The sequence below is a fragment of the Hyla sarda genome, chromosome 1 (genome assembly GCF_029499605.1).
Source record: "Hyla sarda isolate aHylSar1 chromosome 1, aHylSar1.hap1, whole genome shotgun sequence".
Classification (NCBI taxonomy): domain Eukaryota; kingdom Metazoa; phylum Chordata; class Amphibia; order Anura; family Hylidae; genus Hyla; species Hyla sarda.
The window spans coordinates 246,866,642-246,881,674 of record NC_079189.1 but is presented as its reverse complement, the minus strand read 5'-3'; the positions used below and the strand labels follow the sequence as shown (position 1 = coordinate 246,881,674).

At 41.9% G+C, this 15,033-nt stretch overlaps 1 protein-coding gene across 6 annotated transcripts in view; it reads left to right on the top strand.

The window, feature by feature from the left end:
• The window catches only part of PDE4C (phosphodiesterase 4C), a 934,858-nt gene extending 924,652 nt beyond the window's left edge, over window positions 1–10,206 (top strand). For all 6 annotated transcript variants that reach the window (XM_056570177.1, XM_056570186.1, XM_056570200.1 and 3 more), the window contains 2 exons: window positions 1,569–1,751; window positions 9,249–10,206. In XM_056570177.1, coding sequence (XP_056426152.1) covers window positions 1,569–1,751; window positions 9,249–9,827 — 762 coding nt within the window. In that variant the 3' untranslated portion in view covers window positions 9,828–10,206. The remainder of the gene's footprint in view (window positions 1–1,568; window positions 1,752–9,248) is intronic.
• The last annotated feature ends 4,827 nt before the right edge of the window (window positions 10,207–15,033 follow it).

The window sequence follows — 15,033 nt, the reverse complement described above, 5'->3', positions numbered from 1 at the left end:
GCAATTTTGGACTTTAGTATTTTTTTATGTATACACCATTCACCGTGCGGTTTAATTAACATTATATTTTTTATAGTTTGGACATTTACGCACGCGGTGATACCACATGTTTGTTTATTTTTGTTTACATATTTGTTTTTTTTAAATGGGAAAAGGGGGGGGTGATTCAAACTTTTATTAGGGAAGGGGTTAAATCACATTTATTAACTTTATTTTTTTTTTCGAAAAGGGGACTATTACATGCAATCCTTACATTGCATACACTGTTCAATGCTATGCCATAGCACAGCATTAATCAGTGTTATCTTTGCTCGATTGCTCCAGACTGCTGAGGCTGCTTGGAGCATCGAGGAAGCGATCCGATGCCAAGGAGGCAGGTAAGGGCCCTCCCGCTGTCCTCTCGGCTGATCGGGACACCGCAGTTTCACCGCAGTGGTCCCGATCAGCTCTGCTGAGCTGCTGGGAATGCTTTTTTATTTATTTGAAACGCCGCGATCAAAGTTGATGAGTTAATGCCAGGCATCACCGCGATCAGTCATGTCCGGCATTGGACACTGGTCCCAGCAGTTGATAGCCGCTAATGTGCCATTGATGTGGGGTCAGCTTGTGAGCCCGTGTCATAGCAGGGGAGCGGGCGCAGGGCGTACATGTACCTGTACATGGTGTTAAATGGGTACTGTCACTTAGAAAAACTTTTGACATGTCACAAGGACTTTTTGATTGGTTGTGGTCCAGTGCTGAGACCCAATCAGGAGAACGAGTCTGGAGAAGTCCATGACATTGCTTTTCATGCTCCAGCTCATAGTGATCTTTGTCTCGTTGCTCCATAGACTTATAATGTAGCAGCAAGACAAATATTGTTACAAACCGGAAAGTGAATAACAACCCTGTTCAGTTCTCCTGGCTTGTTCTCCTGGTCTGTATGGGTCTGAGCACTGAGACCCAGACTAATCAAAACTTTTGACGTGTCCGTATGACGCAGTCCATAAATCTAGTATCCATAACCTCTAATATTATATTTTTCCAGAAAAACATCCAGACACCCCTTGAACTTGTTTATTGAGTCAGACATCACAACATCATGTGGCAGAGAGTTCCATAGTCTTACTGCACTTACAGTAAAGAATCTCTGTCCTTTCCTCTAGGGGTAGAGGATGCCCCATTGTCATGGTTACTGGCCTAGGTATAAAAAGATCACTAGAAAGATCTCTGTACTGTCCATTCATATATTTGTTCATTGTGATCAGATCATCCCTCAGATGTCTTTTCTTCAAACTAAATAACCCCAAACTTGATAACCTGTCTTGGTCCTGTAATCCTCCCATACAATTGCTACCCCCCCCCCCCCTGGTATACGGAGTTTCCCTGCCTCTGCAGGGTCTATGAATATCTATGACGTGGGTGGGCATATGAGAGCAGAAGGGGACAGAGGCAGGGAAGCTCTGTATACCGACTCTTGCTCTTGTAGGGGGGATTCGGATGAACAAGGTTTCAATTTCACTTTAAAGCCTGAAACACTCTTAAATGATGTAAGTGGTATTTACATAATCTCCATTGTTTTTTCCTAGGTCCTTCAAAACATGGTTCACTGTGCAGACCTCAGTAATCCCACCAAACCACTGGAGCTGTATCGCCAATGGACAGATCGGATTATTGTTGAATTCTTCCATCAGGGAGATCGAGAGCGGGAGAAGGGAATGGAGATCAGTCCCATGTGTGACAAGCACAACGCTTCTGTTGAAAAATCACAGGTACTCCTTAGGTTTGTTAGGTAGAAAGGACTGTAGGCATCCCGATGCTGAGATGTAAATACTAACTTGAAGAAGCAATTTCAGATCCCCTTTTATAAGTGGTAGCATAAAGGATCACAATGTTAACTTGCTGCTTGCTTTATTCAATTTCTCTTTCGTTACTTAGTAGAACACGGAACCAGAGACTTACCATATTTTTCATTATCTCCTAAGTGGATCGGAAGTCACTTTCTCTATTCATTCCTGTGAGACTGACATGAATAAAGAAAGTCTTCTAGTCTGAACAGAAAGACACTGTTAAATTCAGCAAGTCTAATTGTGAGTCACATGATCTGCCAAATAACAGAACTGAGGCTAAAAATAGCTGACTAATGTCACAATCCTTTACTAGATCATTTATGAATTGAGAATTCATTAAAAAAGCCTTTTCACAGGATGCAACCAATTTTCATTTTTACATTTTCATGTTGCCTTTTAACTCCTTAAGGATTCAGCCCATTTGGGCCTTAAAGGGTTTGTCCGGTGGTTCTTTTTTTTATAGCTATATGGTGCAAATCAATATATTTAGCTCACCAGTTCTGTGCCTGGTTTCTTTTTCTTTTTTTACTGGCTTCCTGTGACTGGTGCTCACATTTCACTCAGTGTTGTCGGCCATGTTGTGAGAGCCACGTCACTTACTCAGCTGTGATGTTTTCTGCTGCACCTCCTCCCAGCTTCATTGGCTAATGATCAGCCAATAGCTGTTCAGAACGGACTCTGAAGCACCTATCTTCTTACTTGTTGTGCACATGTCTGTTCCTTGCTGTGCAGCGTCCTTAGCAACTGACTTACTTCTGAGCAGACTCCTGCAGTGCTCAGGGACTACTACTACTACTACTCCCATCATGGAACAGGCAGGTTTCCATGATGGGAATAATAGTTCCCCGGCTGCTGGAGTTTGCCGTCGGCTGGTGAGGCTACATTAGTGTTTGTACTTCTACCCCCATCATGGAACAGAGTCTGTTCTATGTTGGGGGTAGTAGTACAGGGGCTGAATGATTGATTGCACCGGGTCTCACTTCTGACACCCGATGTGATCAGCAGTTATAAAGCAGGGGAGCGAGCGGCATGCTGCGCTACTCTGCGATGTATATACTGTTTAACCCCTTAAGGACCAGGCCAATTTTATTTTTGCATTTTCGTTTTTTCCTCCTCACCTTCTAAAATCCGTAACTCTTTTATATTTCCTTCTACAGACCCATATAAGGGCTTGTTTTTTGCGTGACCAATTGTACTTTGTAATGAAACCTCTCATTTTACCATAAAATGTACGGCGAACTCCAAAACATTTTTTTTTCAGGGAGGAAATTTAAATGAGAACCAAAATTTTGCACATTTTGGAGGGTTTTGTTTTCACACTGTACACTTTACGGTAAAAATAACATGTGTTCTTTATTCTGTGGGTCAATACGATTAAAATGATACCCATGGCTAGATACTTTTATATATTTTTGTACTGCTTAAAAAAAATCTAAAACTTTTTGTACAAAATCAGTAATCTAAAATCGCCCTATTTTTACCACCTATAACTTTTTTTCATTTTTCCGTATATAGGGCGGTATTAGGGCTCATTTTTTGCGCCGTCATCTGTACTTTTTTTTAGATACCACATTTGCATATATAAAAACTTTTAGATAATTTTTTATGAATTTCTTTTTAAATAAAATTTATTTATTTTTTTTACGTTTACGCCATAACCGTACAGGATCATAAACATGATATTTTGATAGGTCGGACATTTACGCACGCGGCGATACCAAATATGTTTATTAAAAAAAATGTTTACGCTTTTTGGGGGTAAAATGGGAAAAACTGACAATTTTCATTTTTATTGGGGGAGGGGATTTTTCACTTTTTTTTCTTATTTTTTATTTTTACATTTTTTAGCTTTTTTTCACACTTTTTATGTCCCCATAGGGGACTATCTATAGTAATCCTTTGATTGCTAATACTGTTCAGTGCTATGCATAGGACACAGCACTGCTCAGTATTATCGGTGATCTTCTGCTCTGGTCTACTCGATCGCAGACCAGAGCAGAAGACCCCGGAAGACGCCGGAGCCAGGTGAGGGGACCTCCGGCCGCCATGCTGGATGATCGGATCGCCGAGGCAGCGCTGCGGGCGATACGATCATCCAATCAAAGTACCGCAATGCTGCAGATGCCGTGATCTGTATTGATCACGGCATCTAAGGGGTTAATGGCGGACATCCGCGCGATCGCGGATGTCGGCCATTACGGGCGGGTCCCCGGCTGCTGCTAGCAGCCGGAACCTGCCGTGTATGACGTGAGCACCCTTCCGATGCTCGCGGTCAAACACAGGACGTAAATGTACGTCCTTACGTCCGTGGTCGTTAAGGGGTTAAACATCATTTTTAAATATCCCGCGGGGAGCCCTGAATGGCCGGCACAGAGGACCCATTTAGGGCTCCCAGCGGGGTTTTTAAATAACTACTGTGTTAACCCTAAATGTATGCCCCCGTGCACATTTTTTATAATTTATTGGCCCCAGTATGCATAAGTTTATTCCCCCCCCCATTTCCATATCCCCCCGTGTCCATGTCCACCCCAGTGGTCTTATTCCCCGGCTGCCTGCTGCTCCTCATCTTCGGCGGAGAATGAATGAAGCCGATATGTCCCGCATGTCGGCCTTATTCATTCATTCTCTGCTGCAGCCGCCGCCCGACATGTCCCCACTGCTGCTCTGCTCCTAGAAAATGAGGAGCAGCAGGCAGCCGGGAAATAAGACCACTGAGGGGGACTTGTCGGGCGGCGGCTGCGGCAGAGAATCAATGAATGGAGCCAACATGCGGGACATATCGGCTTCATTCATTCTCCGCTGCAACCGCTGCCCGACATGTCCCCCTCAGTGGTCTTATTCCCCGGCTGCCTGCAGCTCCTCATCTTCTAGGAGCAGAGCAGCAGCGGGGACATGGCGGGCTGCGGTGGAGAATGAATGAAGCCCATATGTCCCGCATGTCGGCCTTATTCATTCATTCTCTGCCACAGCCACCGCCCGACATGTCCCCGCTGCTGCTCTGCTCCTAGAAGATGAGGAGCAGCAGGCAGCCGGGGAATAAGACCACTGAGGGGGACATGTCGGGCGGCAGCTGCGGCAGAGAATGAATGAATGGAGCCAACATGCGGGACATATCGGCTTCATTCATTCTCCGCTGCAGCCGCCGCCCGACATGTCCCCGCTGCTGCTCTGCTCCTAGAAGATGAGGAGCAGCAGGCAGCCAGGGAATAAGACCACTGGGGTGGATATGGACACGGGGGGATATTGACATGGGGGGGAATAAAGTTATGCATACTGGGGCCAATAAATTATTAAAAATATGCACGGGAGCATACATTTAGGGTTAGCACATTAGGAATTTAAAAAACCCCACTGAGAGCCCTGAATGGCTCCTCGGTGCCGGCCATTCAGGGCTCCCCGCGGGGGATTTATTTAAAAATTAAAGTTTAAACAGTATATACATCGCAGAGTAGCGCAGCATGCCGCTCGCTCCCCTGGTTTATAACTGCTGATCGCATCGGGTGTCAGAAGTGAGGCCCGGTGCTATCAACTACTGAACTACTACATCCAACATAGAACAGACTCTGTTCCATGATAGGGGTAGTAGTACAAACACTAATGTAGCCTCTCTAGCCGACAGCAGACTCCAGCAGCCGTGGGAACTATTACTCCCATAATGGAAACTCTGTTCCATGATGGGAGTAGTAGTAGTCCCTCAGCACTGCAGGAGTCTACTCAGAAGTAAGTCAGTTGCTAAGGACGCTTCACAACAAGTAAGAAGATAGGTGCTGCGGAGTCCGTTCTGAACAGCTATTGGCTGATCATTAGCCACAACCGATGAATCAGTAAAAAAAAATAAAAAATTTTGAATGTGATTAACATATTCATGAGGGGCAGGGCAGAGCGGCAGCTGGGAGGAGGTGCAGCAGAAAACGTCACAGCTGAGTAAGTGACGTGGCTCTCACAACATGGCCGACAACACTGAGTGAAATGCTGTACACTTTATGGTAAGATAGACATGTTTTCTTTATTCTGTGGGTCAATACGTTTAAAACCAAATTAGTGCATTTAAAATCCCTCTATTTTGCTGACCTATAACTTTTTCAATTTTTCCTTATAAGCGGCAGTATGAGGGCTCATTTTTTTGTGCCATGATCTGTAATTTTTTATACCACATTTGCATATATAAAACATTTAATACATTTTATAAATTTTTGGGGAATAAAATGTTATATAAAAAGCAGCAATTTGATATTTATGCACGCGGAGATACCAAATATGTTTATAAAAAAAATGTTTTTACACTTTTTTGGGGTAAAATGGGGAAAAACTGACAAATTACATTTTTATTGGGGGAGGGGATTTCTATTTTTTTTTTCAACTTTTTATTTTTTACCTTTTTTACTTTTATTTTTATACTTTAACAGTGCCCATAGGGGACTATTTATAGCAATCATTTGATTGCTAATACTGTTCAGTGCTATGCATAGGGCATAGCACTGATCAGTATTATCGGCGATCTTCTGCTCTGGTCTGCGGGCGATCCGATCGTGCATTTTTCAGACAGCACTCCCGCAGATGCCATGATCTGTATGGATCACAGCATCTGAGGGGTTAATGGCAGACATCCGTGCAATCGCGGATGTCGGCCATTACAGGCGGGTCCCTGGCTGCTATTAGCAGCCAGGAACTGCCACGCATGACCCGAGCATCACTCCGATGCTCACGGTTATGTACAGGATGTAAATGTACGTCCTGGTGCGTTAAGTACCACCTCACCAGGACGTACATTTACATCCTGCGTTGTTAAGAGGTAAAAAGCCATGACTTTTCCATTTTTTTCCATCTACAGAGCCACATGAGGTCTTGCTCTATGATTTGTTCTTTGTAGTTAACACCACTTATTTTACCACAAAATCTACATCAAAACTGGGAAAAAAAAGTATTTGTGTGAACCCCACTTTTAAGGTTGGGGTTTTATTTTTACTCAATGCACTTTATGGTAAAAATCGTACCTAATTTATAAATATTATTTTTTTTATTTTTTTTAGAAGGGTTGATATGCCATTGCCCTATTCTGACGACTATAATGTTTTTATTTTTCTGTTTACAAAACTGTGTGACTGCATATATTTCGCATCATAAGTTTTTTGGAAGATATAACTTTTTGATAATTTTTTGTTCATCTTTTTCTGTTTTTAAACCTTTTTTCGTTATATTACATTTTTTTTCTCACACTTTTTAACCCCTTAATGACACACTGTTTACATGTTGCGAACAGGGTATATGAAACGCACTCACAGCATGTGATTGGCAGTAGCTGGCATTAACCCTTTAGATGTGGCAATCAAAGTCGAGTGCACCATATAAAAGAGTTAAAATGCAGTTGCTGGTTAGCTCAGGGTGCTGATTGGGACCCCCGCATGCAATCGTGGGGTCCCAATCAGTTAATATGACAGCCGGAGGCCCTTTACTTGATTCTGTGCTATTGGATTCGTGCTCTGAATATACAGGCAGCCAAGGCAGGCGCCGATAACCTTGATCATTGCTATGCTATGGCAAAGCATTGAACAGTGTTTGCAATTGAAAGATTGCATGTAATAAACCCCTATGAGAACTATAAAATAGTGTGTAAAATATAAAAAGCATTAATATATATATATAAGCGCCTTCTGTTATAACATTTAAAATCACCCGCCCTTTTCCAACTTTTCTAAGTTTATGGGACAATTTCAAGTATACTAATTTTATTACAAAATGTTATTATTTTTTAAAGTAGTAAAATAAAACAAAACCTATATAAATTGGATATCGTTGTAATTGTACTGACCTATAGAATAAAGATCATTTTAACTGTAAGGTGCATTGCTTAGAAAGGAAACCCCAATTCACCCCACAAATAATAATAATTCTTTTTTTTTTTTGCTTCACATTTTGGTAAAATGAGTGCTGTCATTCCAAAGTACAATTAGTCTTGCATAAAACAAGTCCTGATATGGCCTGTAGGTGGAAAATTGAAAGACATATGGCTTATAAAAGGTCAGAAGAAAAAATGGAAATGCTAAAATGAAAATGTTATGTGTCCTTAAGGAGTTAAATCCCCATAGGGGGCTTTTATAAGCATTAATTGGATTCCTTATACTGATCAAAATAGTGCTATTACATAACATTGATCAGTTAAAATGGTACTCTGCTAGCACAGTCTAACAGAGCCAATATGGTCAGCATGGAGGCCTTCAGAAGACCTCCGCTCACCATATAAACTAATCAGCAGCATGAAATTTTGAAAAGTCACCCAGAACCCCTGGAAGCAGTCATCACTGTTGATCGCTGCATTTAAAGGAGTAAATGACCAACAGCTTATCTACACTAAGTGTAGGACATTTAAAAAAAAATACAATACCTTCCATAATCTTGTCCTTTCCTTGATTATGTTTTGCCAAATGTTATAATTGAAACTATATGCATTATAAAAGAAAGGATAAGAATAAGACATAAAAACATGAGACCCCAACCAATCAAAACTTTTGACATTTCTGCATGCTGTCAACATTTTTCTTAATGACAGTAATACTTTCAGAATTTTCTTAGAAGATCTCTGCTTGCAGTCATTAGATAATAACTTTCCTGGTAGGAATAAGATTGTGACTGAATAAACAAAAAGGCAACCATGGTGTCAGAACATTTTATCTAGGATTTCTTGACGTACGTTGTATGGCATAAAACAGAACAAAGTCCGCTCCATTAGGGCAGGTTCCCACGCAGGTTTTTTCTGCTGTATTTTATAAAACTGCCACTGCTTTTTTTAAGCCAAAGCCAGAAGAGGAAGGATAAGTATGTTATTTTTGTTATATTTCCCATTCCTTTTCTATACACTTCTGGTTTTTGCTCGAAAACTGCAGTGGCAGTTTACAAAAAAAAAAGAAAAAGAAAAAAGGGATAGGGAATAAGATGTCTCTCTGCGGGGGTCCCGCCTCTGGGACCCCCTGCAATCTCCATGCAGCACCCATGCCGCACCAGGAATTCTAAACAGTATGTTTAGAGCGCTGGGATTCCGCAGCCGTAGACGTAACGTGACATCCGCCCCCCTCCATTCATGTCTATGGGAGGGGGCGTGATAGGGGATAAGATATCTGTGGGTGGAGTACCCCTTTAAATAAAACTGCCTCATGTTCTCAACATGTTCTTCCCCATGTCACAGTTGTAGGTCTATGACATCATGCGTTTCCATGGCAATAACCCAAATGCTGAAGCCTCCTTTGAGGATTTGGGTCTCAGTTCCACACATAGTTCTGACTATGAGGGCTGTCTAAAATTTTCCATGACAGGATGGGGTGAGACCGATCTCCCCAGTGACCAAGTTACAAAAGAATGAACACTGCTCTGTTGAATACTGAATGTCAATTGCGAGCGCTCACATTTCTATATGTTTATTTTCAGGTTGGTTTTATCGACTACATTGTGCATCCTCTGTGGGAAACTTGGGCTGACTTGGTACACCCAGATGCCCAAGAAATACTGGACACATTAGAGGACAATAGAGAGTGGTATCAAAGCATGATCCCCCAGAGTCCATCCCCTCCGCCAGAAGAACAAGACCATGACAGGGGGAGCACAGCAGGAGACAAGTTTCAGTTTGAACTGACACTGGAGGAAGAAGGAGAGTCTGACACAGAGCAGGAGGAGAGTCCTGTCGAGGACAACAGTGACTCAAAAACCCATGTGACTGATGATTCTGCCCAGGCCAGTGATGAAGCTGATCAGCCCTCTCCAGTAGACACAAGCAGGAGTGTGGCCAACCAGCTGGAACGACTAGAACTCCCACCCAAGAACACTCTCACCAAGCAGAGAAAAGTATTGAACTTTGATAACCTAAAATTAGCAGCCGAAAGGACGCTACCACAAAGGGACACTAGTAGGGTTGCATCCATGAATACTGCAAAGCAGGAGACCACAGGCCAAGGAGAGGTCTGTTTGGACCAAGAGGGAAACATCACATATCTTCCATTAGGAACGTAACGCCAAATTTTCTCATCACTATTACTTTATTTTTATTCACGCACACTTTGCATTTTTATTTTTCTGGAGGAGGGATGCATTTTTATGAAAAAAGTATTTAAAAAAAAAAAAAAAAAAGGAGGAACTGATATCAGAAGAAACAAATTGTCACCAATATCAGTGAAACTGCATGGGAGAGCATGGTGAAATGTCATGTGGTTATTTTCATTATGATTCATTTTGGCAGGGAGGCAAAGATATCTTATCTCTAAGCAGCCAAAGGGTTAGTATTCTTTCTGGTAGCCAGGAGGTTAAAGGGAAACTATGGCTAAAATATTTGCAGTATTAAAGCCTTTTTGAGAGTTTAAAGGGGTTCTCCGGTGCTTACACATCTTATACCCTATCCAAAGGATAGGGGATAAGATGCCTGATTGCGGGAGTCCCGCAGCTGGGGACGCCCGGGATCATGCACGCGGCACCCCGTTTGTAATCAGTGCCCGCAGCGTGTTCACTCCAGGTCTGATTACGGTTGACCGCAGGGTCGACGGCATGTGATGTCATGCTCCGCCCCTCAATGCAAGCCTACAGAAGGGAGCGTGATAGCTGTCAACCCCCCTCCCGTAGGCTTGCATTGAGGGGCGGAGCGTAACATCACACGTGGGCGTGACGTCACACGCCGCTGGCCCTGCGGTCGACCATAATCAGACCTGGAGCGAACACGCTTCGGGCACTGATTACAAACGGGCTGCCGCGTGCATGATCCCGGGCGTCCCCAGCTGCGGGACTCCCGCGATCAGGCATCTTATCCCCTATCCTTTGGATAGGGGATAAGATGTGTAAGCACCGGAGTACCCCTTTAAACACCCTTAAAGGGGTACTCCACTGGAAAACATTTTCTTTTAAATCAACTGGAGCCAGAAAAATAAACAGATTTGTAAATTACTTCTATTAAAAAATCCTCATCCTTTCAGTACTTATCAGCTGCTATATACTACAAAGGAAGTTCTTTTCTTTTTGAATTTCCTTTCTGTCTGACCACAGTGCTCTCTACTGACACCTCTGTCCATTTTAGGAATTGTCCAGAGTAGGAGACAGCAAACCTCTCTTGCTCTGGACAGTTCCTGAAACGGACAGAGGTGTCAGCAGAGAGCACTGTGGTCAGACAGAAAGGAAATTAAAAAAAGAAAAGAACTTCCTCTGTAGTATACATGATCTAAAAAGTACTAGAAGGATTGTGATTTTTTAATAGAAGTAATTTACAAATCTCTTTAACTTTCTGGCACCAGTTGATTTAAAAGAAAATGTTTTCCAGCGGAGAACCCCTTTAAACAGGCACCTGCTCCCAGAGGCTCTCCAGCTGCTGGTGAACTTCACGTACCAGTGTGCAGTTCTTTGCTACGGTCTGTCACGTTGTATCTTTTTATTACATAAATGGAGAAAACAAGTGACGATACAAATGGGTATAAGAATAATTTGGAATGTAAAGAACCTCACTGGCATGGAGCAGCTTGTATTTAAGTTAAAGTTTTCCTCTTTGGCAGATGCTGTAAGAACCATCAAAAGCTTATGTATGAAGCTGCTTGGAACAATGACTGATGGGTATAGGTACTGAAACGTTTCCTTTTGGGTTTATTTTTTTAACTTTATCCTCCCCATATACAACCCCATATAAATGTGGCTATCAATACAGATAGGCACATTCCACTTATATAAATGTCTCAACAACTACAATTAAACACAACATTGACAAGTTCAATAGAGTGGGTAAAATAAGAGACAATGGGCCTCATTTACTAAGAGTTTCGGGTTTTTACTAGTGGGAAAAGTTGTTTCAGACATGCAGGATTCCTCTCTATTCACTATTGGGAAAAGTCGGGGACATTTTCTGACCAGCTTTTTCTAGGTCGATATTTCCAGCCATTTACCCACAGGATTTTCTGTGAATTCCATAGTAAATCGGTCGGGTTGTGAAACCACGCCCCCTTTGTGGCAGACCACGCCCCTTTTTCGGGTTTGTCAGATTTTTCTGAAGCAGACATGTCTCAGACAAAATAACCAGACAAAAACTGGTCGGTTTCAGCTTAGTAAATGAGGCCCAATATACCACATAATGAAAGTAGTCCCAGCCTGTATTTAGCAGCGGCAGGACTTAATTCCCTTATGAATGTACAGACATGCACTTCTACATCTGTTTCTGAATGGAAAATATATTCTGAATGCTTGGTGTGTGTTCATATATTGTGTCTTTAGAGAGACACGTGTGCACACACAAGCATGCATGCGATCGCAGCCACAATGCACTTTATGCTTGTGTATACTATGATAATACAAAGTGCACCGAGGTATAAACCAGTATTAAATCCTTAGATGTTATGATCTTGACTGCATCATGGGTATTCAGTCAGACTAACTATTCTGTCACTACAAAACTGTCAGCTGTCTAGAAGACAGGGGTTAAAGGGGTATTCCAGGAAATGTTTTTATTAGATATATCAACTGGCTCCAGAAAGTTAAACAGATTTGTGAATAACTTCTATTAAAAAATATTTAATCCTTTCAGTACTTATGAGCTTCTGAAGTTAAGGTTGTTATTTTCTGTCTATGTGCTCTCTGATGACACCTGTCTCGGGAAACGCCCAGTTTAGAAGAGGTTTGCTATGGGGATTTGCTTCTAAACTGGGCGTTTCCAGAGACAGGTGTCATCAGAGAGGACAGAAAAGAACAACCTTAACTTCAGAAGCTCATAAGTACTGAAAGGATTAAGATTTTTTAATAGAAGTAAATTACAAATCTGTTTAAAGGGGTATAACAGGCCAAAACTTTTTTATATATATCAACTGGCTCCGGAAAGTTAAACAGATTTGTAAATTACTTCTATTAAAAAAATCTTAATCCTTCCAATAGTTATTAGCTTCTGAAGTTAAGTTGCTGTTTTCTGTCTAACTGCTTTCTGATGACTCACGTCCCGGGAGCTGTACAGCTCCTATGGGGATATTTTTCCATCATGCACAGCTCCCGGGACATGACATCATCATTGAGCAGTTAGACAGAAAACCTCAGAAGCTAATAACTATTGGAAGGATTAAGATTTTTTAATAGAAGTAATTTACAAATCTGTTTAACTTTCTGGACCCAGTTGATATATGTAAAAAAAAGTTTTTGCCTGGAATACCCCTTTAACTTTGTGGAGCCAGTTGATATATATAAAAAAGTTTTTTCCTGGAATACCCCTTTAATATTGGTGTTTATGTGCTAGAACATAGAAGATGAAAACCTTACAATGCCTCTAAGGCAGTGGTCTTCAAACTGTGGCCCTCCAGATGTTGCAAAACTACAATTCCCAGCATGCCCGGACAGCCGTTGGCTGTCCGGGCATGCTGGGAGTTGTAGTTTTGCAACATCTGGAGGGCCACAGTTTGAAGACCCCTGCTCTAAGGATTATGCATAACACGGGTCTTTGGCTTTACTTTTGCAATGTTGAAAAACTTCCTGATATTGGAATGTGGGGGGAACAGGTGTTGTCTATGTGTACATAGGAACGCCAGATATTCGAAACCTCAGGGTATGGTAGAAATGCTGTATGTGTGTTCTGATAGATTTATGTGTAGCAGTCAGCTGACTGGTGTTCTTACTTTCTTAACCCAAATGTGGCACAAGTATATGGTGAAAAGTAGAGATGAGCGAACTTACAGTAAATTCGATTCGTCACGAACTTCACGGCTCGGCAGTTGATGACTTATCCTGCGTAAATTAGTTCAGCCTTCAGGTGCTCCAGTGGGCTGGAAAAGGTGGATACATTCCTAGGAAAGAGTCTCCTAGGACTGTATCCACCTTTTCCAGCCCACTGGAGCGCCTGAAAGCTGAACTAATTTATGCAGGAAAAGGCATCAACTGCCGAGCCGAGAAGTTTGTGACGAATTGAATTTACTTTAAGTTCGCTCGTCTCTAGTGAAAAGATTTACCCCTTTAAGAAGAAAATGTTTCCCGGATTTAGGAGACAAAGACAGATCAGCATGCAATGGCCAATGCAGAGGAGATGAAACCTAGGTTTACCGGGGGGGGGGGGGGGGGTTCTGCATACTCCACAGGCGTCACGAGCCATTCCTACATGTTCACTGTAGATTATTTATATACTCAGAAGGTCCTTTGTGTGGCCTTGTCACCGCTTCACTTTAGTATGTGTCCCTGTACTTTTTTTTCTTTTTGTGAACAGGAAGGAATACGGGCAAGAATATGTCATGTGTAAATGAGACCTTTGAACTAGAAGTTAGTGCCACAATTCCTATTTGGAGGAGGATAATTCATAAGACATCACCGCACCATATCCACTAGAACAAAATGTTCACCTGATGACTTACTGACGTACTGTCATTGCTATTAGTCTCCTCTAGCCACTCATCTACTGTGCAGTATCTTTTGTGTGCAGTATGTACGTCGTCTTCTATTGTGCATCATATTGTTGTCCTCTCAATGGATGTAGCCCTCACGTATGCCTAGAGAAAGGGCTGATCTGCCAGGTTACAGGTGTTTCAGTCTTCGTTCTTGCAAAGCGTTACATTTGGGTTGAGAAATGCGAATACCCTCAGGAGGAATATGGACTCCGTTTAATTTATTGTGCTAAAGTTTCACTTTATTTTAATGTGTTTGTAGTTCACTTTTGAACAAAGTCACAATTCTGTGCACACTTCTTGTCTCCGATCTAACTTTACTGTGATTTGCACTCAAAATGCTGCATTACTATAATCTTGCACTTCTCAGCAACATGTGAAATGATGCCTAAGAGGCAGCGAATATGGGGTGATGAAGGGCTGCCGTGGGTGTTAAGGGCAACTTTTGTGCGGAGTGATCAAACCAGCTGCTCAGCTTGTCAGATATTATCATAAAACACTACGGTAAACTGCTAGGCTATAGTAAATTACAAAACTCTTTTACTTATAGTTTCATATTTGATCATTTATTTATGTGGTGAGTAAAAAAACCACATAACAGTCCTAGAAAAAACAAACCAATTCCTTACTAGGTGAGGTGCATTCTTCACTGTGTTCTCTAGAGAACACATGGCTCTGCTATCATAATTTCAATAAAGATACACAGTCTGCTTATCTGTGTATGGTCTGTGAACAGAACCGAGTATGTTTGGGTATTTTGTTACCCAAACAAAAGCTTTCAGCCATTTAGTACAGTTTCATTGTTCATTCTAGCACATTATTGTCTGTATGTTGTTCAC